Here is a 26,383-nt window from a genome sequence, read left to right on the forward strand (position 1 = left end):
AACATTTAAAATGGACTTTTATTGCTTAAAGGAGAGAGCAACATTTAAAAGTCAAGGTTACAAAGGGACAGCAAAAAAATGGTTTTAGAAGGAATGTTGAAGAAAAAGGTTGAATGTGTTGACAGGCTGAAAATTCCTTATCCTAATAGTTTAGTATTCTTCTCCCTCATCCTCCCCCTCCACACTATCTGCTCCCACCTCTTCATAATCTTTCTCCAGGGCAGCCATGTCCTCCCTGGCCTCAGAGAACTCTCCCTCCTCCATACCCTCACCTACGTACCAGTGCACAAAAGCACGCTTGGCATACATCAGGTCAAACTTGTGGTCAAGACGGGCCCAGGCCTCTGCCACTGCAGTGGTGTTGCTAAGCATGCACACTGCCCTCTGGACCTTGGCCAGATCTCCACCAGGTACCACAGTTGGTGGCTGGTAGTTGATACCAACCTTGAAACCAGTTGGGCACCAGTCTACAAACTGGATGGAGCGTTTTGTTTTGATGGTGGCAATGGCAGCATTGACATCTTTGGGCACAACGTCGCCACGGTACAGCAGACAGCAGGCCATGTACTTGCCGTGACGTGGGTCACATTTCACCATCTGATTACATGGCTCAAAACAGGCGTTTGTGATCTCTGAAACAGTCAGCTGCTCATGGTAAGCCTTCTCTGCCGAGATCACTGGGGCATAGGTGGCCAGCGGGAAGTGGATACGGGGGTAGGGCACCAAGTTGGTCTGGAACTCTGTCAGATCAACATTGAGGGCACCATCGAATCGGAGGGATGCAGTGATGGAGGACACAATCTGACTGATCAACCTGTTAAGATTAGTGTAGGAGGGACGCTCGATATCAAGGTTCCTACGGCAGATGTCATAGATGGCCTCATTGTCTACCATGAAAGCACAATCAGAGTGCTCCAGGGTGGTGTGGGTGGTCAGGATGGCGTTGTAGGGCTCAACAACGGCTGTGGACACCTGGGGAGCTGGGTAGATGGAGAACTCAAGTTTGGACTTCTTGCCGTAGTCAACAGACAAGCGCTCCATCAACAGGGAGGTGAAACCAGAACCGGTGCCACCTCCGAAGCTGTGGAAGACCAGGAAGCCCTGGAGGCCAGTGCACTGGTCAGCCTGGAGAGAGAGGGAGGAGAGAAGATTTTACATTTTAGGTAATTATTGAAGACAATAAGTATGCAGGATGTACAAGACCACTAAAAAAGGTTATTGGAGATTCTCACCAGTTTGCGGATCCTGTCCAGTACCAAGTCAATAATCTCTTTGCCGATGGTGTAATGCCCACGGGCGTAGTTGTTGGCTGCATCCTCCTTCCCAGTGATCAGCTGCTCAGGGTGGAAGAGCTGGCGGTAAGTTCCAGAACGCACCTCATCTGGAGAAAGATATCTGTTAGCTTCTCCCAAGACTATAAAGAGATAGATCAAGGGTATTCAGCCGGGAGTCAGTGGCCCCCTATAGGTCTGCAAAGAAACTGCAGTAGGTCCACAAATATATAGGAATTAATTTAATTGTTTTTATGAATATTGCTAGCAACAGAATAGACAGATTTTTAATTACATGACTACAGGAAAATAGAATATCTTTCTAACGATTTCAACTTTTTTCTTCAATTCCTAATATTGAGTCAATTCCACCCATTGGAGCGAATTACACACTCACTGAAGTGTGTGCCATAGGCTTTGACAAAGCACCCACGAGTACCAGTCGCAGCAAGTGCCACTGGTAAGCTTTCTTTGCAAACACAAAAATGTCTGTCTATTAGCTGGAAAGGTAACTACAATGTTAGAGTTTAGTTTACACTTCCAATTATAACGTAGGGAGGTCAATTAATATAAACAACCCAAATCTATTCATTTTAAAATTCTCCTTGCCAGTCATTCACCTGATGACAAGACATTAACATTTTTTAAATTGCTAACATTTGATGGGGATGGCGATTTGCCTGGCTGGGTGGCACTAGGCAAGAAAAGGTTTAAGACCACTGAGATCGCCCAATGGTAACAGAACGTCATTGTTTCAAGACAAAGTAATCTTACCGATGACAGTGGGCTCCAGATCTACAAACACAGCCCTGGGGACATGCTTTCCAGCTCCAGTCTCACTGAAGAAGGTGTTGAAGGAGTCGTCTCCTCCTCCAATTGTCTTGTCACTGGGCATCTTGCCATCGGGCTGGATCCCATGCTCAAGACAGTACAGCTCCCAGCATGCATTGCCGATCTGGACACCAGCCTGGCCCACGTGGACAGAGATACACTCACGCTGTGGGAAAAGGTAAAATCATGTCAAATTGAGTACTGAGATATTGGTAGTTTTTCCCTACAGAAGCATTTCAGTTAATAGAAAGAGAAACACCTTTTCATGAATTCACCATTTTGACTGTGGGCCTATGTGCATCTGTGTTTTCAAGTTATGCATAGCTTTGGCTCTAACACCAGCATACCCAGGTCACCTGACTCACTGATTACATGCAGCTATGGGGGATAAAGGCCTGCTCCTGTTGGTGTCAGAGCAAGAACATGACTTGCAGGCAGTAGGTGTTGGAGTAGAATAGCCTACTCACAGCCCTGAATCACTGAAGGGTTTAGCCTTGAGTGATAACAGGTCCTCTGAATTGAATCAAGCTTTAGACTGAGAAATTTAAGGAGACACTTCCAGACCATTAGTGTATTTCATAGGCTACAACCACACTCTAATAATGGATTTAAATATATACATTTGGCCTAACCAAACAATGACGAAGAATTTCCTAATGATTTCAGTGTTATAGGCTATGGCAAAGTCCTTGCTCTGCTTGTCATCCTTTTAACAAGAAGTCACCATTCGGTGCGCTTGACAATGGGAGCGATTATTGCTGTCGTCTGTGGTAATCCTCGTTGCAAATGCAATTTAGAGTCATTATGTCAAAGATTAGCGATGTATAGGGAGGAGTATAAAATCCATGATATGGCACAATTGTAACGATGTTATTTTCCACGGGCAGAAAAGAAAGTGTAATAAAAATCGCAGCAATGGAGATGCAGATCGAGGCAAATATAGCATTTGAATTCGTACTGCCTTCTACAAAACGAAATACCAAAATAAAATGTGTAATACAGGTATTTGGACTATAGGGGGTTTACTATAGGCCCATAAATGGATTAGAATCATAAAATAGGCTACATCAGGCCGTACTTTCCTTTCTCTACACAACATGGGCAAACACGTGGTCTGATTTCCACAGATTATTCTGGTATAATGTTCAGACACCTGCCCGCCCTGGCATTCGAATAAATTCGTACTGCTCATAACATTTCCCACCGCAAGAACTTTCACGGGCGTTAATCTATAAAATGCGAGATTGTGTAAATCACATGATTAAGTCATCTAATTGTGAGATGATTTCCGATTTTACACTGTAGCCTAGAGTTATGATTGTGACCATGACCGCATTGACACAATGAAACCGCCCTGCTCTTTTAGTTGACCGCGTGCCACTTTCCGCAATGCAACAATGTAACAAAGCAAGAACGCTATGGTCAACGAGCGAGGCGATAGGAGAAGGAAGAATAAGCGCCGCCCTACATAAGGAATAGAAGGCCTCTGAAGCTGTGGCGCAGCAGTAGAAATTAACGAAGACTTAATCGACATATGTTAAAGGTCACTTTGATATGCTAACACAAAGACAATAATATTATGGCATTTTTATGCCGTCTATACGTGTCAAATCGGATCATGTCTGATGGTCACTGAATTCCCCCAAATATAATCATACAAAAGAACGGTTTCTTAAGACATTAAAAGATATAGGCAAGTTTCACGGTGTCATGTTTGATTGGTATTTCATAACATAAATTGTATTACGCGATGATGACACCACATTTAAAGTACATCATAATTTCAGTCATTTTCATATTCAAACTTACCATGTCTAAGATTAGGTGTTTAAAAGAGCAGTAAAGATAAAATAAGAAACCGTAGATTTACGACCAACTCTCACAGAGGGACCTTTAGGAGTCTAATGTGAGAAGTTTAAGCAATGCGACAGGGTGGGGCTTTTTATACTGCTTATGACGGTCCACCACATTCGGGCGGGCTTTGGACACAAATTTACCACCCATCAGGCTAAAAGAGGCGTTCTTGATCGTTCTATTGGACCATTTGAACACGTAGGCGTACGTGGATGCCAATGACACGAAAGAAGGCATCCGTTAGGTTTATAATGTAGGCTACAACCAAAGTTCAAGGCAGTTAGGATAAGCAAATTCCCATTGCATGACAAAGTAGGCTACTGTCACACAGTCAAGAGCGATATTCTAAAACTATTTTAGATATAAGATAACTGAAAACGATAACAAAGTAATCTTAACACAATAACCAACATATTTTTACACCATCCTTCGATTTATTTATCTTATGTTTTTGCTTTACATTTAATTTTTGAGATATTTTGAGATATTTTTTAAAATATTTTGTGGAACTGCTTTTGCTAATGGCTAGTAATTTTGCAGCTGAGAATCTTTCTATGGTGACTTTGTAGCCTGTAATTTGGAGGACACTGTTGTCATTTTACTGGTCTCAGAAAACACTTACTTTGCCCTAGCTTCTTTGAGACAAGACACTTGGGATAGGTGCTTATGTAAGACTCAAGACTTTGGGGAAAAGGAATGAATATAGGCCTAGGCTGTTTTAGGCACTTCTAATATTAGCCTATTGGTTTGGTAGGCTATAAGAAAATGTAACCTGGTATGTCATGGAAAACTGGAGTAGGCTGTAGCCTATAGGTTTTTTCCTCTATATTCAAAGATGTATAATACCTCAAACATTTAGTGCAATAGCTACAGTGGACACATTAGATACCAACATTGATGGCAACATTAAAGTGGGTTTTACACAATCTTTCAGTCCAAAGATGAATGGATGTGCCATTAGCTCCACCACACATACACACACATACGCACACCAGCCACTTTGCTGAGTCATTAAAGGGGGCTATTACACAGTGATTCATGAAGAACAGAAGCAGAAGGCATGATATTTTGGCCGGGTTTGGTCGGTGTAGGCCGTCTGACTTGCCTAGTTAAAAAAAGGTTAAATAAAAAATTAAATAAAAAATAATATTAGAAATGAAAATGTAACATGTTGTTTTGTGCTACACCTGCTTACAAGAAATACTATCATGATCTCCATAAATGGTCATAGAATGAATAGGCCTTGCCCTAAAAATGCTAGATTACATAAGGCATGAAAAATGGATAGCATCACTGTTTTTGAAATATATGCCAAAAAATGGACAGTGATCTGTCAGTAGAGTATTTCTGGTACAGTGTAGGCCTACTCATGAAACAGCAGATACTACAACCATGCCAAACCACAGGAGAGAGCCATAGTTTTTGATTGTGAATATATTGTTTATAAAGCCTTGCACCAGTCCAACTAGCTTAGCAAACTGCTAAGGATAACAATTGGTCAAATTTCCTGCTAAGGCGAATATAACATTTCAAATGTCTCATCAGTATGAAAACTGAGCTTTGCCACATACTGCAAGCAAAATAAATAATTGGACATTACAGAGACAGACATACTGTATAGTCTAGATAAAAGTAACGTTAGCAAAATAAGTATTTTCCTTGGGTATATGAACATACTGTTATCAATTTACTCCGTGCTCACTTATCTGGATGTGATTCATAACATTGTTACAGGATTAATAACAAAGAAACAGAATAACCTTCGTTGATGATTTTATTGGGCACTCGCCAAATGCACAGATGAAGCAAGGACATCAGCCTTTGTGAGTGAGCACATTTTAAAAGACTTGTGGGCTACACCTTACCACCCTGCTACTTCATGATGCTGGTTGTTCAAGGCAGAATTATAGACAAAAATAATTAAGTCATTCTTAGCTCTGGTTCACCTAGTGATGTGTGAATTTGGCATAGGAATTAAGAAATATTTAATACTCCTCTCCCTCCTCCTCTCCCTCTCCCTCAATGGAGTCGATGCCCACCTCTTCATAATCTTTCTCCAGGGCAGCCATGTCCTCCCTGGCCTCAGAGAACTCTCCCTCCTCCATACCCTCACCTACGTACCAGTGCACAAAAGCACGCTTTGCGTACATCAGGTCAAACTTGTGGTCAAGACGGGCCCAGGCCTCTGCCACTGCAGTGGTGTTGCTAAGCATGCACACTGCCCTCTGGACCTTGGCCAGATCTCCACCAGGTACCACAGTTGGTGGCTGGTAGTTGATACCAACCTTGAAACCAGTTGGGCACCAGTCTACAAACTGGATGGAGCGTTTTGTTTTGATGGTGGCAATGGCAGCATTGACATCTTTGGGCACAACGTCGCCACGGTACAGCAGACAGCAGGCCATGTACTTGCCGTGACGTGGGTCACATTTCACCATCTGATTTGCTGGCTCAAAGCAAACATTTGTGATCTCAGACACTGAGAGCTGCTCATGGTAAGCCTTCTCTGCCGAGATCACTGGGGCATAGGTGGCCAGGGGTGGATACGGTGTGGATAAGGGGGTAGGGCACCAAGTTGGTCTGGGAACTCTGTCAGATCAACATTGAAGGCACCATCGAATCAGAGGGAAGCAGTGATGGAGGACACAATCTGACTGATCAACCTGTTAAGATTAGTGTAGGAGGGACGCTCGATATCAAGGTTCCTGCGGCAGATGTCATAGATGGCCTCATTGTCTACCATGAAAGCACAATCAGAGTGCCTCAGGGTGGTGTGGGTGGTCAGGATTGTAGGGCTCAACAATGGCTGTGGACACCTGAGGAGCTGGAGAAATGGAGAACTCAAGTTTGGACTTCTTGCCGTAGTCAACAGACAAGCGCTCCATCAACAGGGAGGTGAAACCAGAACCGGTGCCACCTCCGAAGCTGTGGAAGACCAGGAAGCCCTGGAGGCCAATGCACTGGTCAGCCTGGAGAGAGAGGGAGGAGAGATGTTTCAGATCATCATGGTTGGATAACAATAATAAATATACGGACTGTAAGATAAGGCATCACGGTGTAATGCCCACAGGCGTAGTTGTTGGCTGCATCCTCCTTCCCAGTGATCAGCTGCTCAGGGTGGAAGAGCTGACGGTAAGTTCCTTTGCGCACCTCATCTGGAACAAAGAAAGACCTGTTAGCTGAAGAAGTCAAGACTGAGATAGCAGTGTCATCATCATTTTTTCAAGACAAAGTGATCGTACCAATGACAGTGGCTCCAGATCTACAAACACAGCCCTGGGGACGTGCTTGCCAGCTCCAGTCTCACTGAAGAAGGTGTTGAAGGAGTCGTCCTCTCCTCCGATGGTCTTGTCACTGGGCATCTGGATCCCGTGCTCCAGACAGTAGAGTTCCCAGCATGCATTGCCCATCTGGACTCCAGCCTGACCTACTTGAACTGATATACACTCACGCTGGTTGAAAAAATAAACAAGTATATCAATCATTAAAAAAATAAATGACTTTCCAATTAATTTCCAAATTAATTTATAGGAAATCACAACCAGTCATAATGAGACCTTTGAAGTCTGAGTATGTTATTTTGGTCCGATTTCCTGGAAAGAGATTCATTTTAGTCCTGGACAAAAACGTATTTCAAGGGAGATTCTCCATTGACCACCTTTAGTAATCCAGGGCTAGGCTTAATCTGAGTCCAGGAAACTGGCCATTGAAGTCAGAATGTGTTTTACACAGTCACTCTTAATATCATAGCCTAGCACCTAGGGCCATAACTGCTGATATCATAAAAAAATACATTTTTGAAATGCCAAGTCAGATTTGGTGCCATTCTGCACAGACAATCACATGCCGAGAGACAAACAATATATTTACAGTGTGCTAAAATGGTGTGGCATATGTTAGCTTACCTCACTGAGTCCAAAATGAATAATTAAAGTAAGTGAAAATAATATTCTACACCATAATACATATTTACCTTAAATTAATTTATCTTACATTTTAGAATTGTTCTATAAAATACTATTTATCTGATAAATTACACATAGTAGCCTATCATAATTCTATTGCAACTGTATCCCTTCACATAGGCCTAAATTAACTGTTTGTATTTGGCCAAAACATGCTTTTGCTTTTGTATGACTGAATTCACACCCTTACCAAATTTTCTTAGGGAGTGGCTTGCTTTGTGTCGCAGAGCAGTTTGTTAGAGATGCCTTTCGATTCATTTAGGATGTTCCTATAAAAAACGTGGGTTTGAACCCTAAAAACCATCTTTCAACAAAACACAACATCAGAAACTTAGGAAAATATCAAACTCTCTACTACTAAACGCGCATTTCTTGTAAGAATGCTAGAACATGCACGACCTACAATACCAATGAATTCTTTCTAGCCGCCCATAATCAACATTTCGAATATTTCATTGCAAATGTAACCACTGTCTCATTATAGAACATCTCACCATTTTTATACCCAAGTGTGCAAAACAATTATTTACAACTATTTTTTATAACAAAATTAACAGCTCACCATTTTGATTCCTTTATGAGGAAAGAAATGATAGCGGCGTCGAAAAGATGTACAGTGAGTGAGTGCACTCTTCTCTTCCAGAAGCAGCAGAGAAGGGCGCGGGCCATTGCGGGAGGAGGAGGGGGGTGCTTTCTCATTGAATGAGTCAGGCAGCGACACACAGGCACAGTCCACTCCAGAATCGCGGACAAAATACAAACCATGTTCGCAGATAATTACCTTGTTTTTAGTTGTATTACTATATTACTATAATTTGGAAGTCGAAATGAAACAGGCCTATGTAATACACACTGTAGATCAAATATAACTCAATGAGAGTGAGATAAAGTGAATTGGTATTGACCAATTATTTAATTATGTGAACATGATTGTTTTAGTGTCGAGGAAAAACATTCAGGGTTAGCATTATGTGCTGTAGTCTCACAAGCCATTACTGAGGTCTAAATAGCAGCAATGGACACACCTTTTATAGAGGGCCTTATGCTGCATGACACTGGGCATATGCCTATGTGAGATAAATAACATGTAAAAAAACTGGTGCTGAATGATCAAATCTACCCCTTCAAAACACACAGACTGCATGCGCCACATGCACTCTATTTTGTAAGTCAATGAAGTATTTAGTCCCACATCTCCTTGAGCTTTGGGTGCTGAACTAAATTCTGTGTCAACAATACAGCCCTGTGCTAAAATGCTGAGTAGGCTATCTAGCACTACATTAGACCTATATATTGCCTCTGTCATTAGATGTCATTCAAAAAACATGAGCTGGCGCGCACCCAAAATAATAGTTTGGTGGAGGTGCTGACTAACGTCAAATAAACTATAAACTATCAAAATAAAGAAAGTCGCACACTCCATGTATAAACTCCCAGCAATTTAATGGGTATTTACTAACGTTTCGGCATCACCCAGACCCTGAGGAAGGCACAGTGATGCCCAAATGTTCGTAAATAGCCATTCAATTGCTGGGAGTTTATACATGGAGTGTGCGACTTTCTTTATTTTAAGAGTTTAAATTGGATGTCATTCAAACACAGTCAATTCATTGAGATGGAGAGGATGCAAACCAGTATAAAATCTCACAAAATACCTATTTTTCCATTCATGACAATTTCACATATGCATATTTAAAATGCAAAAAGTGTCACAAAATAAAATTCTATCGAAATAAAAATAAAAATGGAAAAGATGAGAAGTTGTGTAGATGCTTGACAGAAATGTTAAGGGCCGAACATTTAGAAGTGCCAGAGTTCATTACATCTATTACAATAGAGTATGGATTTGGCTGCACCAACCTCCTCCTTCTAACCCCCGCTTCCCCCCTAGTCTGCCAGGCAGCCAGCCTCCGCCCCTCTTTGTTCAAGGTTTTGCAGCAATGACGTCACTCCTCTGCAGTGGATCGAGTGACCGGTGATGTGTCACTGTGTTCAGTTACCAGCAAACACATGGCCCCTCAGCTGTCTTCCTTCTCCTCTCCCTGTCCCAGCTGTTTGTCACTTCTTTTCCTCTCCCTGTGTCCGGAATACCCATTGACACACACACACACACACACACACACACACACACACACACACACACACACACACACACACACACACACACACACACACACACACACACACACACACACACACACACACACACACACACACATCATTTCAACAATATTGGTCTGAGGGCAAAGGGATTAAGGAGGAGATGGGGGCTGTGTTTGAAAGAGACAGCTGCATCAGATTGTCCTGACTGCCCCTCCCTGCCCATCTGCCTGACTTGCATGCCATCCCAACTCAGCAATTACAGACAGATGGAGCACTTACACTTTCCTCCCCTTTAGGATTGTCCAAAACATAGATGAAACCCTGTAAAAAAAATATCAAGATGTCGAGCATGAATAAATAAATAGCCTAACTGCTCTTAGTGTATGTTAGCAGGTGCATGACAATCTTATTTATCGTCAGGAAGTATGCTGTTATGAGGGGGAAAAATATATATATATATTTTACTCCTGAAACATGAGGAGACCTATACAATTAATCTATTGCCACCACAAGGCTTTGATGATAATCTATGGGAGAATATGACAGGAACAGTTTTTTTTACCTTTATTTAACTAGGCAAGCCAGTTAAGAAAAAAATATTATTTACAATGACGGCCTACCCCGGCCAAAGTCTTGTCACGCCCTGACCTTAGAGAGACGTTTTATTTCTCTATTTGGTTAGGTCAGGGTGTGATGTGGGGTGGGCATTCTATGTTCTATTTTCTATGTTTTGTATTTCCTTGTTTTGGCCTGTATGGTTCTCAATCAGGGACAGCTGTCTGTCATTGTCTCTGATTGGGAACCATACTTAGGCAGCACTTTTTCCCCACCTGTCTTTGTGGGTAGTTAACTTTGTTTGTGGCACATAGCCCTTAAGCTTCACAGTTGTTTTTGTATTGTTTATTGTTTTTGGCGGCATCATCCTAATAAAAAGGAATATGTACGCTCACCTTGCTGCGCTTTGGTCTACGTCATTTGCCGGCCGTGACAACTCTAACCCGGACCACACTGGGCCAATTGTGTGCCGCCCTAGTATGTGTATAAATGCTGAACAAAGAGAAACTCTGCATTTATGGTGGCACTAAATATGACAGAAGTCAATCCACATGGCAATATAAAAACCAAGCTGAGTGATAATGGTGAATGTGGGCTAGTGATGTTTATGCATGGCTTTGTGTGAGGCTCTGCAGGGTGTGTGGCAGACAATGGGCAATTGGTAACATCTGCTAGTAGAACCTGAATGTTGAATGTGGTGCTCTCTAATGGCTTAGCAGGGATCCAGAAAAGCTGGGTTTCCCTTGGTTATTTACGTTTACCCATATAGCCTACTTAACTCTGCAGCAAGATGCTTAAAGGCTAGTCTCGAAAACCCGATCCCAGGCAACAGTGACTAGTCTCTGGTTTCTATGATGGACTCTTTTGGCATAGAAGAACTACATCACTGCCTACGTCACTACTTTATTCGCTTGAATAAAATACAAAATAGTATCTAGGAAGATGGAGACCATAAAGCTTATTTTTAATGAGGGTATTTTGCAAGTAGCTTCCAACTAACTTAATTAAAACTTCTGCAAGGGTTTTGCCAGCAACATTGGTTCTGACATGTCTGCCTCGTGATTTGGTGGAAGAGTAACCGGAATAAAACATTTTCCCTTATCGACATAGGCAGTTACGTAGTTCCTCTATGCCAAAAGAGTCCATCATTGAAACCAGACCCTAGTCAATGACCACGTTTACATACACACAGTATTCCGGATAGCAGCTCATATCCCGCTTAAAATCTTATTTGGGATAAGCTGTTTACATGCACCTTTGATATCCCGCTCAAGAGTATCCCTGTATCCATGAATAAACAGAATATTCCTAATTTAAGTTCATATGGGTTAAATGGAATATTAACTGAAATCTGGACACAGACAGTAGGCCTAGAACCTCTCACGTGTAGCATAATATAATAACTATATAATAATAAATCCCTCAGTATTATGCATTTCTTGCAGTAAAATTATACAGCAAATGTTTATTTTGTATTGGGAACAGGAGTGGAGAAATATGATTTCTTTCTTTCAGCATTAGGTTACAGCCTTAATTCAAAATAGATGTAACTGCTTTATTCCCCTCACCCATCTACAAACTATACCCAGTAATGACAAAGTGAAAACATGTTTTTATCATTTTTTGCAAATGTATTGAAAATGAAATACATGTTCAATACATTTGTTCACACACCTGAGTCAATACTTTGTAGAAGCACCTTTGGTAGCGATTACAGCTGTGAGTTTTTCTGGGTACCTTGATTGTTCAACATTTGCCATTAAGCTCCTCAAAGCTCTTGACAAATTGGTTGTTGATCATTGCTAGACAACCATTTTCTGGTATTGCCATAGATTTTCAAGTAGATTTAAGTCAAAACTGTAACTTGGCCACTCAGGAACATTCACTGTCTTCTTCGTAAGCAACTCCAGTGTATATTTGGCCTTGTGTTTAAGGTTATTGTCCTGCTGAAAGGTGAATTTGTAACCCAGTGTCTGTTGGAAAGCAGACTGAACTAGGGTTTCCTCTAGGATTTTACAGGATGCATGTTTTTACAGGATGCATGTTTTAACAGGATGCATGTTTTGGAATATTTTTATTCTGTACAGGCTTACTTATTTTTACTCTGTCAATTGGGTTAGTCTTGAGGAGTAACTACAATGTTGTTGATCCATTATCAGTTTTCTTCTTTCACAGCTGTTAAACTCTGTAACTGTTTTAAAGTCACCAAAGGCCTCCTTCCACTCTGGTAACTGAGTTAGGAAGGATGCCTGTATCTTTGTAGTGACTGTGTATTGATACACCAACCAAAGTGTAATTAATCATTTCACCATACTCAAATGGATATTCAATGTATTTTTACCCATCTACCAATAGTTGCCCTTCTTTGTGAGGCATTGAAAAACCTCCCTGGTCTTTGTGGTTGAATCTGTGTTTGAAATTCACTGCTCGACTCAGGGACCTTACAGATAATTGTATAGAGATGAGGGAGTGAGTCCATGCAACTTATTTAGACATGTCATTACAAAGGGGATGGATACTTATTGACTCAAGACATTTTAGCTTACATTTTTTAAATTAATTTGTAAAAATTTCAAAAACATAATTCCACTTTGACATTAGGTGGTGTGTTGGCCAGTGACCAACACATCTCAATTTAATCAATTTTAAATTAAGGCTGTAACACAACAAACTGTGGAAAAAGTAAAAACCGGTGAATAGTTTCTGAAGGTACTGTATATGCTGACCATACTCCAAATGGTACTCCTTTCACTGCAATAAATGATGTGGCAAAATCTTGTGAAAACAACAAACAGGACCAATGCACTGTTTTCACAAGGCTGTCTGCTGCTTGCATCTCTCTCACCATGCACGCTGTCGAGATCCTCTCCTCTTCCTAATTTATTAATGCTGCTGGCTCAGCCCCCTTGCGATTCTACAAATACTAGCGCGCCACAGTGTTTAAGATCAGTTACTACATCGACTCTTTACTGTCGGATAAAGTAACTTCTCTCTCAACCAAATAGAAAATTATTTAAACTTTTTTTTATTTTTCTCTAAAACTCATATCTATCATTAAAAAATGGTGAGTACAGTTTACATTTAGAAAGTTGTCTGTTTATTTATTTATGTTGTGTGTTCATCTCTCATTTTACTCATGGTGGTGCTAGCTACTCATCCACTCCATCAATCTCGTTACATTGCCTAACATTTTGTTTCATAGAGTATATGGCTACATTCATATTGTGGCTGAAATAAGTGGTCACTGATGTATTTGACCACCATAATATGATAGGATATGCTTCAAACTGTCGAAGAAACACACTATTGCCTATAGAACCTTATTTTCAATTGTATGTTTATTACAAATTCATGTAGTGAAGATGCTCATGTCGATTCAATTGAAAAATACGTTACATTGTGCTTTGCGAAAAAGAAAGCTCGGGTGATTGACGTGAATTGATTCCAGTTACCTTTGGCGGGCTACGGACCGAGGACGATACAGACGAATTATCTTAGCCTTAATTGTAATTTGAATATAATTTGCTATTATAAAATACTACTAAGTTCAAGTTTGACTTTAACGAACCGGGGATAAAACAACATTCCAGATCTCATCAACCAAACCTTTGTCGCCTTGATAGACTGCATTTTCATGATCGTGTGAGGCGCGCCCACCTTGAAATGTAGACTATTACGTTGAGAAGAGATTTATTCTGATAGTTAGCATTTTGACACATTCTGGTAGTTTAATATCTAGTACTATAGCCATCAATGTTAGGCTATAGTCTATAATATGCGGTGTGCTATAAACTACTCTATGTAAATTTGATGCGTTAATTTGATTTTGACTAGAAGGCACCGGTGGATGTTTACACATTCTGTTGGCCTCCCTCAAATTTCCAATGGTGCGCATACATTAGCCTTAAAGCGATACAAGGCAATGAGAATGAAATAGGCAGAAAAGGGATCACATTGATCAAATATACCGAACAGTTCTAGAAACAAACCAACGTTACCAAACTATTACAGTTACTGTGGAACAGTTTAATCAATATTGACGTTCCAATGGCCATTTAAAATTATCTAACTCTTTATTTTCGGAGGGAAGTAGCCTATATAGGAAAATAACAGACTTAGGTGGACCTTATTAGTTAATCAATGGGGGCTGGTGGGGAGCTTTTTCATCCTTAATTTCTGCTGGTGCATATGGTCTCCAGAATGACACCTGACAGGGGGAGGGCTAAGGGTTAAGATCTTTCTCTGAGGTGGTCTTTTTCGCATGGATTTGTGTATAGGCCATTGTAGCCCGCTGCACCCTGGTCTTTCCATGTTCATGTTTAGATTAGCTCTCCAGGCAGCTTCTTTCCAACCAGAGAGAAGCAAATTTGATATAACAGTCGCCGGTTGAATTGTACTCCCTGCACATAAAAGGCTACTATTTCTATAATGGCATTACTGTTAAATCTATGCACTGTAGAAACTGTAGTGTATTCCATTTTGCAACATGAGATGTGAGTGATTTGCCCTAGAGCAAAATCAAATAGCCTACGGATTGGTGAAAATATCTGCAGGTAGTTCTGTACAATGACCTATAGATATTATAGAGCGCCATAGCTGTTGAGTGTCCCTAGGTGTATGAACATTATAGACAAATCTAAATCATAATTTTTTTATGGAAAGTGCACAAACCACCACCCCTTTGCAAAACCACAAACGGTTTCCTGTCAGTGCCCAGTAGCTTAGCAACGGAGATATGCAAGAAAATCCCTTGGGAACAGTAGGGTGTAGCTGGAGGGAGGAGGGGAAGGGGAGGAGTGTGAGGGAGGAGGGGGGATGGTTGCGTGATTCATCATGGTTCAGCCCATACTGCAGCTTTTGATCCTCCCTCTCCTGCAGACTTCAGTCTCAGGGCAGTACCTTTAAATGGCACAATTCCCATTTTTCCCACTTTCTGAATGCCATTTATGCTCTCAGAACAGTGGGGATGATTGTGTGGAATAGCTGCAGTGCGTAAAAATGCAACCTTACTGAATTTCAGTTCACCCTTCAGGAAGAGTAGCTTCCGCTTTAGCAAAAGCTAATGGGGATCCTAATAAATTAGTAATATACTAAATGAAAAGAGTGCAAGAATCTAATTTGCATTGGATTAGACATTTTGGAGAGTGGATACTATTTTGATGCTATAAATACACATGAGAACGCTTTGGTGACATCATTAACATTTACCTTGATTGTGTGCAGTGGGATCCAATTCAATTGCTCTCTCTCCTCTTTCTCTAGCGTGAGTGTATCTCCATCCACGTGGGTCAGGCTGGTGTCCAGATTGGCAATGCCTGCTGGGAGCTCTACTGTCTGGAGCACGGGATCCAGCCGGACGGTCAGATGCCCAGTGACAAGACCATTGGAGGAGGAGACGACTCCTTCAACACTTTCTTCAGTGAGACTGGAGCTGGCAAGCACGTCCCCAGGGCTGTGTTTGTAGATCTGGAACCCACTGTCATCGGTAAGATCACTTTGTCTTGAAACAATGACATTCTGTTAACATTGGTCTATCTCCTTAGTCTTGGGAAAAGCTAACAACTATTTATTTCTCCAGATGAGGTGCGCACAGGAACTTACCGCCAGCTCTTCCACCCTGAGCAGCTGATCACTGGGAAGGAGGATGCAGCCAACAACTACGCCCGTGGGCATTACACCATCGGCAAAGAGATTATTGACTTTGTTCTGGACAGGACCCGCAAACTGGTGACACTCTTATTAACATACACTCTGCATCTCTGTACATTCTCTATCTTTATCCAACCATAAGGATCTGAAACATCTCTCCTCCCTCTCTCTCCAGGCTGACCAGTGCACTGGCCTCCAGGGCTTCCTGGTCTTCCACAGCTTCGGAGGTGGCACCGGTTCTGGTTTCACCTCCCTGTTGATGGAGCGCTTGTCTGTTGACTACGGCAAGAAGTCCAAACTTGAGTTCTCCATCTACCCAGCTCCCCAGGTGTCCACAGCCGTTGTTGAGCCCTACAACGCCATCCTGACCACCCACACCACCCTGGAGCACTCTGATTGTGCTTTCATGGTAGACAATGAGGCCATCTATGACATCTGCCGTAGGAACCTTGATATCGAGCGTCCCTCCTACACTAATCTTAACAGGTTGATCAGTCAGATTGTGTCCTCCATCACTGCATCCCTCCGATTCGATGGTGCCCTCAATGTTGATCTGACAGAGTTCCAGACCAACTTGGTGCCCTACCCCCGTATCCACTTCCCGCTGGCCACCTATGCCCCAGTGATCTCGGCAGAGAAGGCTTACCATGAGCAGCTCTCAGTGTCTGAGATCACAAATGCTTGCTTTGAGCCAGCAAATCAGATGGTGAAATGTGACCCACGTCACGGCAAGTACATGGCCTGCTGTCTGCTGTACCGTGGCGACGTTGTGCCCAAAGATGTCAATGCTGCCATTGCCACCATCAAAACAAAACGCTCCATCCAGTTTGTAGACTGGTGCCCAACTGGTTTCAAGGTTGGTATCAACTACCAGCCACCAACTGTGGTACCTGGTGGAGATCTGGCCAAGGTCCAGAGGGCAGTGTGCATGCTTAGCAACACCACTGCAGTGGCAGAGGCCTGGGCCCGTCTTGACCACAAGTTTGACCTGATGTACGCCAAGCGTGCTTTTGTGCACTGGTATGTAGGTGAGGGTATGGAGGAGGGAGAGTTCTCTGAGGCCAGGGAGGACATGGCTGCCCTGGAGAAAGATTATGAAGAGGTGGGTGTCGATTCCATTGAGGGAGAGGGAGAGGAGGAGGGAGAGGAGTATTAAAGTGAATTGATTCACCCTTTTTATTTTACCTTTATTTAACTAGGCAAGTCAGTTAAGAACAAATTCTTATTTACAATGACGGCCTTTTTTCTACTGTGTTATTGACTTGTTAATTGTTTACTCCATGTGTAACTCTGTGTTGTCTGTTCACACTGCTATGCTTTATCTTGGCCAGGTCGCAGTTGCAAATGAGAACTTGTTCTCAACTAGCCTACCTGGTTAAATAAAGGTGAAATAAAAAAATAAAAGGAACAGTGGGTTAATTGCCTTGTTCAGGTGCAGAACGACAGATTTGTACCTGGTCAGGGATTCGAACTTGCAACCTTTCGGTTACTAACCACTAGGCTACTCTGCCGCCCTAGTCAAATCACAAGCAAGTTTATCACTGGTTACAAGTTAATATGGCTCAACTTTCCTTATTAGTGTTGGAAATTGCTAGCAAGCACTGTCACACATCAATGATAGGGCGGCAGGTAGCCTAGCGATTAAGAGCAACCAGGTGAAAGAAAATGTGTCAATGAGCCCTTGAGCAAGGCGCTTAACCCTAATTGCTCTGGAAAAGAGGGTCTGCTAAATGACTAAAATGTAAATGCCATGATGTTCGTTGGCACCGAAAATGGTTAAGGAAATATGCTGTAGTTGTGTTCAGGGAATGTTATGGTGTTGCAATGGTTTTACTTTTTACAGTTTTACACTGCAACTTTCTGTCCTCTTCTGACTTTGATATATAATACATTACTTACATTATTTTTTTTACATTTTCAACTAAATTCAATGGATCTTCATCAGCTACTCACCAGGACTTATCACAGTATTTCCCAATAATAAATTATGATTATTATTATTGCAGAGGAATAACCATGTACATACATACATATTGTTACATAGTTCTACAGAAAATGTCAACAGAAATGTTGAGCAATGTCAACAGAATCAAAAGTAAATTAAATGAACATTTTAATGGAATAGAGTTGTGCCTTTCTTTTTATTTATCTCAAACCGACACATCATTGCATTTTCCCCATGGTTCTTTTTATATCATTTTTTATCTGAAATACATAACGTAAAAGCAATAGCTTATTCTTTAGATTTAATCATGTAAATCATATCTTACTTCTGACATCAACTGGTTTACAATAAGAAGCGACAGCTTTAGTATTGATTGTGGTGACAATTAGAGCTCTATAATTTGCATGGACTTTCCTTCAATACCTCTATTTTCCTTAGACTTCACTCAATTCCTTTCAATGCTACAGTACTTTTACTATGCCACCCTGTGGCCAAACCTCTGTTCTGCTTCAGGAATGGGTTCCTCCTCTTTATTGGTGGCAATGTAACAATAACACCCAAAACAGTTCAATTCTGAATAGACATCAAGACTCACATCAATAATAAACCACTCAACGCGCTTACATTTCTTGATCTTTGGACAGGAAAATCAGTGCTAGTTTAGTAAGGGCATGGAGGACAAAAGCAAGAATGCAAGCTTAGATAGGACTAGGAAAATGTGAAGGTATACCGGTGGTTGAAGATTCTTACATAATTTACATTTTAATGCTTATTTTTGGGGTGACATTATATATGTTATATCACAGTGCTGTAATTTTTGGGGAAATTCAAATTAGACCAGTTAACAAAGAAAATGAATGTGTTGGAAGGTTACAAGAGGCAGTCATTATGATTACATTCTAAGGAAGAGTGAGTAATAACAGAAAAAGCACAGCATAAATTGCTACATTTTTGTAAACGTTCATCAGTTTTTCTTTTCTTAAATAAAAAAGTATGTGGGTCAAAATAAATATAATATTTTGTCACAAGTGATGCAACGGCAGAAACAAACACATTATTTTGGCTTTTGGGGTTTCTTTTTTGTTCTGTGTTGAAAATGTATACATTTCTAATACATTATAGTTTTTTATTAAAGTTGCTTTCAGTGTAACAATACAGAATACAACTGCTTGTTCTTGTTGCATTTTGTCTCTGCATTAGGGTGGCTGTGTGTGTCTGAGTCTGCAATGTGTTAACATGTATATGCGTATTTCAGAGTTACTGAGTGGATATGTGTGTCTGAGTGATATTTAAGTGTTAACATGCATGCATGAGTGTGTGCTTTATCAGTGCAGATGGTTATGAGTTTTCACACCACCCTTCCCTGAAGCAGTGGGCTTCTTTCTCCTGGTGACTGTCGGCTCAGAAGGTTCCACAGCAGCATCGGCACAGACGTGTTTCCAGAGCTTCCCATGCTGCCGCCAGTTGAGTCCTCCCTCAGTGGACGGTATTGGTTAAACCGCCTGGTTGAAAAACACAAGTTAGCTGGCATTCATGCTACAGTTAAAAAATACGATGTGCATTATATTGTATAAAACCGCACATAATATTTCAAAATGAATAATTTATTTAGATAGAAATGGTATGGGATATAATGTGGAATTATCTTCAGTGGACCACTAGTTTTTATGGATCAAAAATCAATTATCAATTTGGAACCAGGAAGTGTGTGACTTTGTTGACTTTTACGGTGGTTAGAACTGTCTTTCACTCACTTGTAGGTCAAAGCAATGGCACCAGCAACACAGACAAGGACCATGACACCCAGAACTGCGGCCACAGTGCCTGCTGAGGAGGAGTTGGAGCCTGCAACCACAACACATTTCGAGGAAGGTATGGTACACTCCACGATCAGTGAAATGTCAAAAGGAAAGGATTTTACAGTTCATGAAGTTTTATGTACATGTTCGTTAATTTCACTCACCCACAGTCACACTAACTTTAGCACTGGCCACAGCCAGACTAACATCATTGGTCAGGGACACGTTGATGCAGAACACTCCAGAGTCGTTGAAGAACTGGCGAAGGATCATCTGACAATCTGGGGAGGGTGTCACGTTGCTACAGATGGTCTCCACAGGCGTGATGCAGTCTTCGTCCGAGATGATGGTGCACACTTCATTGGGCAGGCTATGTAATATGTAAAGAGAAGGTGGAGATATAAAGTGCAGGTGATGGCAATGTTCAAAATACTCATTTCAATAGGAATGTGCACGGTCCCTTGGGTCCTGTTTCCACTGCTAGTTGGCTACTCACCTCCCCTGGCAGGTGATGGTCAGGTCCACAGCATTCTGCACAACCTCAGTGGCCAGAGACACCACGTTGGCCACCTGGGTGATCTCCACACTCTCAATACCCTCTGAGAAATGAGATCGATTGAGAGATCATTATTAGCAACCATCACCTGCATTTTACATCTCAATTGTGACTACAGTATCTGGACATATGTGGACTTACGGACAACGTCCACAGCGGTCGAGAAGGAGCCGTAGCGGTATATCATACAGTTGTCAGCCTCTGTAAGTTCAGGAGCCTGTCTTTTAGCCACAACAAGTGCCACCTGTGTCTCTGTGCCTGCCTCTATCTCAGCCTCTGCTGCTACCTCACTCTCCACTGGAGCAGTCACTGCTGCTGGCGCTGAAGAGGAACAAAAATACAGTATGTTAATAATATTATGAAATGGCTAAAATCATGTTTTTGTTTCTATACAGAATGACTAAGTAACTAAGTAACTGATTACCTGCAGTGGCATCAGCTGCAACCTCATTCACTGTCTCTACGACCTCTGCCTCTAGCTCTGCCTCGGCCTCAAGAGCAAGTTCAGCTGGCACCACCTCCACCACAGCTGCAGCCTCCGTGGCGGCAAGAACAATGACATTAGCAGCAGGGGCCACCGTCTCGACCTGGGCCACCTCTGTTGCAGCCGCAACCTCAGCCACCACCTCAGCATCGGCAACTACGGTTGCCTCCTCCACGGGTGTAACGGTGGCTACAGCTGGGACCTCTGGGAGGACTGTGGCCGTCAGGTCCACTGTGGCCTCTTCTGCCTCTGCAACTGGAGCAACTGAAGCAGCAGCGTTGATGGCGGGCACATCTGCAGCCGTCGCATCTACCACTGCTGTTTCGGCAGCTGCATCAGTATCAACAGCAGCTGCCTCTTCAGTTGCTGGGGTGACGGAGGCAGCTGTGGCTCCCTCCACAGCTGGCACAGGGGCAGGGACCTCAATGGCTGCAGCAGCCGTGTCTTCTGCTGTGGCATCGGCTTCTACTGCAGGGACAGAGGCAGGGTCCTCTGTTGCTGGGATGACGGCTGGAGCATCTGCTGCTGAGGCAACCACCTCGACTCCCTCTGCGGCTGCGTCGTCAGCTGTGGGTGCTGCTTCAGCTGTGGCACCGGCTTCGACTGCAGTTCCGGCTGCGGCTGAGTCTGTGCTTTCAGCTATGGCTGGGTTTTCGGCTGCAGTTGCATCTGTGTCTGTGGCATCAGCGTCAGCTGCAGCTGTGTCGGCAGCCTCAGCAGGGGCAACTTCAGAGGCAGGCACATCCAGGGCGATGTCAGCTGGAGCTGCCCTTGGGGTAGAGACCACCATAACAACGGCAGGAGCACCGGAGGGATCCATAGGCATCACTGGTTGAAAACACAAGAAGAAAGGCAACAGTTATGACTGTTATATACACTGAATAAGCATTGACTTTTGTAAAGGGAAGATTGGACCCAATAAATGGATTCGCTGTAAAATAGAAAATCGATGTCTCTCACCAGTGGGGCTGGCAGCGGTGGGGTCTGCAGGTGTGTCACAGCCGTTGGGGATGCTTGCCATCAGGACCACCTGAGGCCTGTATGTGCCGGTGTTGAGGTATGTATGTGTGACTTGGTGCTCCCTGGAGATGAGGGTGCCACTGTTGTCACCAAAGTCCCAGTTAAAAGTGACGTCTGAGGCGCTGAGGTACTGGCTGGGGTCGTGGAGGTTGATGCTAAAGGCAATGGCCCGATTCTGGATGAAGCTCTGGTCAGCCTCGTTCACATCGTTAATTTGAGTCAGTGACACTGCGAAGGGGATCTGGTCTGGGGAGGCACAAAGCAAAGGCGTTGTGACATCAATGCTGTGAAGGTTTGTGAGAGTCAATTCAAATTATTTCAAATGATCAATTGAAGTCAAATTAGGGTTCATTGAATTTTGGTTTAAATAAGATTTTGTGGTTCCAGCTGCCCACCTGTGATGGAGAAGGTTGTGGAGGCATAGCCCAGAGGGATGAACTTGTCCTTGCCACGGCAGTGGTAGATGACTACTTCCATGTTGTAAGAGCCTAGGGGCACATTGTCTGTGCCGATGGTGAGAGAGGAGGAGGTCCCATCCGCCACCTGCCAGTAACGTCCTGGGATACAAAGCAGCAGTAGTTAGAAAAATTAGCAGCGCTTATAAAAATGAACGGACTGATGATCAAATCTTGTGTTGACAAAACTCCCAAGAACATTAGCTGCTTCATTAGTCCTTTCAACCCTCTTATGAAAGGAATGATTTCACAGTGCACACTGTGCACAGCTCTGTAAATACCAGAAATCATTGTGTTATTGTGTTAGCATTTTCTCACATGAATGTCTGTAAATGAAAGAGCTGTCCTTACCCCATGTCTTCCACACAAACACATAGTGTGGTTTCCTGTCTGCGGTCCCAGTGAAGGGGGTGCCATCAGGGAAGACTCCGCTGTACTCTCCTGAAGGACCAGAGACCTGGTCGGGATACACAGCCTGGCCTTGGCGGTACTGTGTTCCTGTAGCAGAGGCACACCGCACCCAGTTCAACATAAAAGGTTAGGGACACCAGAAAAAGACTGTAGGCCTATAGGACCAACAACAAAACTGTGGGGTCAGTGGGGTATGGTATAGTGGTTGAATTTGGAAGAAGAGCTCACCATTGACAGTGCAGTTACGCGCCCACACCACCTGTCCATCAGGAAGCACTGTCTGGTTTGATGGGAAGCGAAGGTTGATGTTAAAGGTTGCCTTTGCACCAGTCAGGGTGGGTGCATCATTTTTCACATCGAATGTAACTTCTCCACCTGGTGACAGAACGTGATGAATACATCAATAGAAAGTGGTTAATGTTTCTATATTAAGTGATTGATCTATAAAAAAGTGCAATAAAGTGAGAACCCACCAGTCCAACAGTCTCTGTATCGGGAGTCCCCATCTTTCCACACTGGATATATTCCTGAGTTCCATGAGCGGTAGCGTGTAAAGCGTGTTTTAGGCTCTGAAAAAAAGAAAAGGGTTTTTAGTTTTAGGGTAATTTTCCTCTCGTTCTCCTAATTGTTTTTGTTGATCAGACTTTGACATAGTGAACTTCTACTACTACATGAGATGTTATCCATTCATATGAATCATATTATTGAGATTTTATCAGTTATTTAGCATCTCCAGTAGGTATTATGAGGTATTGCCAATAGGAATCAGCAAAAACGCTAACGGAAAATCTGTTTGTAAGACCAGTTGACCACTGCACTACTAAATCTAGATGTAAATCTGAGGTTGAAAATGCTCTTTTAGGAGGACTTTGTCTAGATATTGGTCAGGATCAGGATCCTGGCACCCAGAACTCATTACCTACCAGGCTAATTAAAAAACATTTATTTTTATAATGTCTTTTGGTGAATGTCATGCGAAGATCTACTACTCAGACCGACACAAATGCTTATTGAAAATGTTGACAATTTCTACTGTTCTCCAAATCTACAGTATCTGACCCTTCCTTACTAAAATACAGCCGTGGCTATTCTATTTTATGACCACATGATTATACGGGGAAGTGTTCTCTGCCCTGTTGCCTACCCTGGGTAGAGGAAAAGTTATTATCATAACACTACAGTTTGGGATATGGGCGTATGATGGGGTGTGTACAAAGACATTTACCAACATTTTACTGAAAGAAGGACAAAAATAATAGTTTGACATGTAGATAGCGGTGGTGAGTAGTTCAGGTATTTCTTTGATGGTTATGGAAGGGGGGCGAGGTGGGGGTTCCAGGTGGTGTGAGTCACACGGACCCTGCAATCCCCCTCAATCCCTTTCATGTGACTGTCAGCTGAGCGCAGGCAGCTGTAATCCCAACTGCTGAAATGAGGGGAGCCTCTGTGGAGCTCAGACATCAGGGCGGCCTTATTCTCCTACTGTTGTTCCTGTGTGTGTGTGTGTGTGTGTGTGTGTGTGTGTGTGTGTGTGTGTGTGTGTGTGTGCGCGCGCGCATGCGTGCGTGCGTGCACGAGTTTGTTACGAATTTAGGAAACCTCAACACCTACATTATCTTCCGTTATTGTGAGCCCCTTGTATTCCCCATATGATACTGTTCAGTCACACTCAGCTTCAACAACCTCAGGAATGCAAATTCCAAAAGCTCTAATTCATAATGACAAGCCATAATACCATTATCGTGTGCAGTCATTAATCAGATCGTCACACTTCAAACTGATTTCTGATGAAAACACCAATATCTCCTACCAAGTTAATTACAGTTTGTGATTTGGTTTGATATCCATCAGATGCAACACATTGCTAGATAAACTTAGATAAAAAATAATACACTTTGAACTGCATGATTGATAATGAAATTCGAACATTAGTATTGATGTTCCCTCTGGGGAAAATATAGTTAATCTATTTTATTGTTGAGAGCTGAGATAAAGTGTCCCCTTTTGAAACTCCAGGATACACATTAGAGTTTTAGGGCTTGGAGTGCAGACAACTTGGCATGTGATTGCGCTATCCTTGACTGCGAGCATGTAATCTGTGTCACACTATGTCAGTCGTTTTTGGACATGCTATTTTACTGTATATAACACCGTGTTTGAAATCTTGCTGGGGTGAGATGAATGATTATTACCAAATGTTCTACCAAATTGTTGGTAATATGTGATACCAAAATGAACTGTATGATGAGCTCATGTCAAAACTTAGTGTGCATTTACTCAGGATCTTCATTATGGAATTCTTTGCACAAATGATGTTATTACGTAGAAGATTGTACTGGTATACTCTTTGAAAATGTTGTAATTTCAGACACTGGTAGTCCTGTATATTCACCAGGTATTGAAACGCTTTACTATATGCAGATATTTGTAGAGTATATATGCAGTGTATAGAGGAGTAATGCATAGATTATTATTAATCCTACAGTGTTCCAAAATTCCGGCTTTAGAGCTCAGGTTTCTACACAGACCCTGAGAATAAAAGAAACCATTCAAACTAAGTTGAAGATATTACAGAATTGAACGATATGAGAGAGACCACTGTTATTCACTATTACTGAATAATTACGTTAGTTGAGCCTGTCCAAGTTCCATTAGTGTTTAAACAACTATACAATTAATTATTGTTTCTTATTAATAACATGATGATTGACGGATCATCAGACAAGTTATATTGTACGTATTGATTAGTCAAATGTACGAGTTTATGGAATACAAAAAATGCAATTAGTTTATATTTGGGGAAATATAGAACAACACAAACATGTCACTACTAAAGGGGATTGTTAGCACAAATGTCATTTCACACGCAGCTGGAAAGCTGTGGACATTCTAAATTATTTCTAATTACTCAGTGAGTACTTAGCAAGGCTCAATGATAATCTCTTCCATTATTTCAATCTGTCCCACCTCAGCCCCATCTCTCCTCCAACACTGCACATAATTCAAGAAAGATGGGATGAAGAAACCTGTGTTTTATCAAGTAGATATTTTCATGCAGAAAATAATCCATATACTCACTTGCTCCTAAAGCTGCTGACAAGAGAGCCAACACTAGTACTATCAGTACAGTCTTCATTGTGCGTGGTTGTGTGTGTCCTTCTTTGCCCAGTTCCTAACCTTCGTCCTAGTCTTAAAAACCCAACAACACACCACCCGGAGAGATTTGTGGTAGGATGTCCGATTCCCTATAAAAGAGTCTTGGACCATAAATTACCATAAACTTGCCTCTCACCTCTGACATCATAGGAAGTCTTCAAACCAGCCCCTCCCACTCTAATCAACTGCATGAATAGACAGACACACACTTTGTTAGCAATGCTATTATGTTTTCACATGTTTAACTGGATAGTTACAGTAGCTAAAGGGATTAACCTTAATTTAGTGATACCATCCATCCAGAAAACATATTTCCACAAGCATTTAAA

General features: G+C 42.2%; 3 protein-coding genes, 1 long non-coding RNA gene and 1 pseudogene across 4 annotated transcripts; 1 reads left to right on the top strand and 4 right to left on the bottom strand.

The window, feature by feature from the left end:
- Positions 1–4,056, bottom strand: LOC112254705 (tubulin alpha-1C chain-like). The gene is made up of 4 exons (XM_042324564.1): positions 3,912–4,056; positions 2,046–2,268; positions 1,233–1,381; positions 1–1,125 (listed from the first exon to the last, which is right to left on the bottom strand). Exons 1-4 carry the CDS (start codon positions 3,912–3,914, stop codon positions 151–153), a joined length of 1,350 nt encoding a protein of 449 aa, XP_042180498.1. The 5' UTR covers positions 3,915–4,056; the 3' UTR covers positions 1–150.
- Positions 4,057–5,712: 1,656 nt separating this feature from the next.
- LOC112254706 lies at positions 5,713–7,322 on the bottom strand (annotated as a pseudogene).
- A 66-nt stretch (positions 7,323–7,388) lies between these two features.
- LOC112254707 lies at positions 7,389–8,615 on the bottom strand. The gene is made up of 3 exons (XR_002954190.1): positions 8,484–8,615; positions 8,112–8,225; positions 7,389–7,408 (listed from the first exon to the last, which is right to left on the bottom strand). It is a non-coding gene; the product is annotated as an uncharacterized LOC112254707 (long non-coding RNA).
- Positions 8,616–13,535: 4,920 nt separating this feature from the next.
- On the top strand, positions 13,536–17,456 carry LOC112254709 (tubulin alpha chain). Its single transcript, XM_024427493.2, has 4 exons — positions 13,536–13,643; positions 15,842–16,064; positions 16,158–16,306; positions 16,404–17,456. The coding sequence occupies exons 1-4, from the start codon at positions 13,641–13,643 to the stop codon at positions 17,382–17,384; spliced, it is 1,356 nt and encodes a 451-aa protein (XP_024283261.1). The 5' UTR covers positions 13,536–13,640; the 3' UTR covers positions 17,385–17,456.
- Positions 17,457–18,324: 868 nt separating this feature from the next.
- On the bottom strand, positions 18,325–26,114 carry pmela (premelanosome protein a). The gene is made up of 12 exons (XM_024427492.2): positions 25,977–26,114; positions 23,372–23,467; positions 23,127–23,273; positions 22,839–22,985; positions 22,428–22,589; positions 21,973–22,278; positions 20,953–21,840; positions 20,670–20,849; positions 20,469–20,571; positions 20,137–20,342; positions 19,928–20,018; positions 18,325–19,675 (listed from the first exon to the last, which is right to left on the bottom strand). The coding sequence occupies exons 1-12, from the start codon at positions 26,032–26,034 to the stop codon at positions 19,522–19,524; spliced, it is 2,538 nt and encodes an 845-aa protein (XP_024283260.1). The 5' UTR covers positions 26,035–26,114; the 3' UTR covers positions 18,325–19,521.
- Positions 26,115–26,383: the final 269 nt, after the last annotated feature.

The sequence above is a fragment of the Oncorhynchus tshawytscha genome, linkage group LG07, assembly GCF_018296145.1.
Source record: "Oncorhynchus tshawytscha isolate Ot180627B linkage group LG07, Otsh_v2.0, whole genome shotgun sequence".
NCBI lineage: Eukaryota > Metazoa > Chordata > Actinopteri > Salmoniformes > Salmonidae > Oncorhynchus > Oncorhynchus tshawytscha.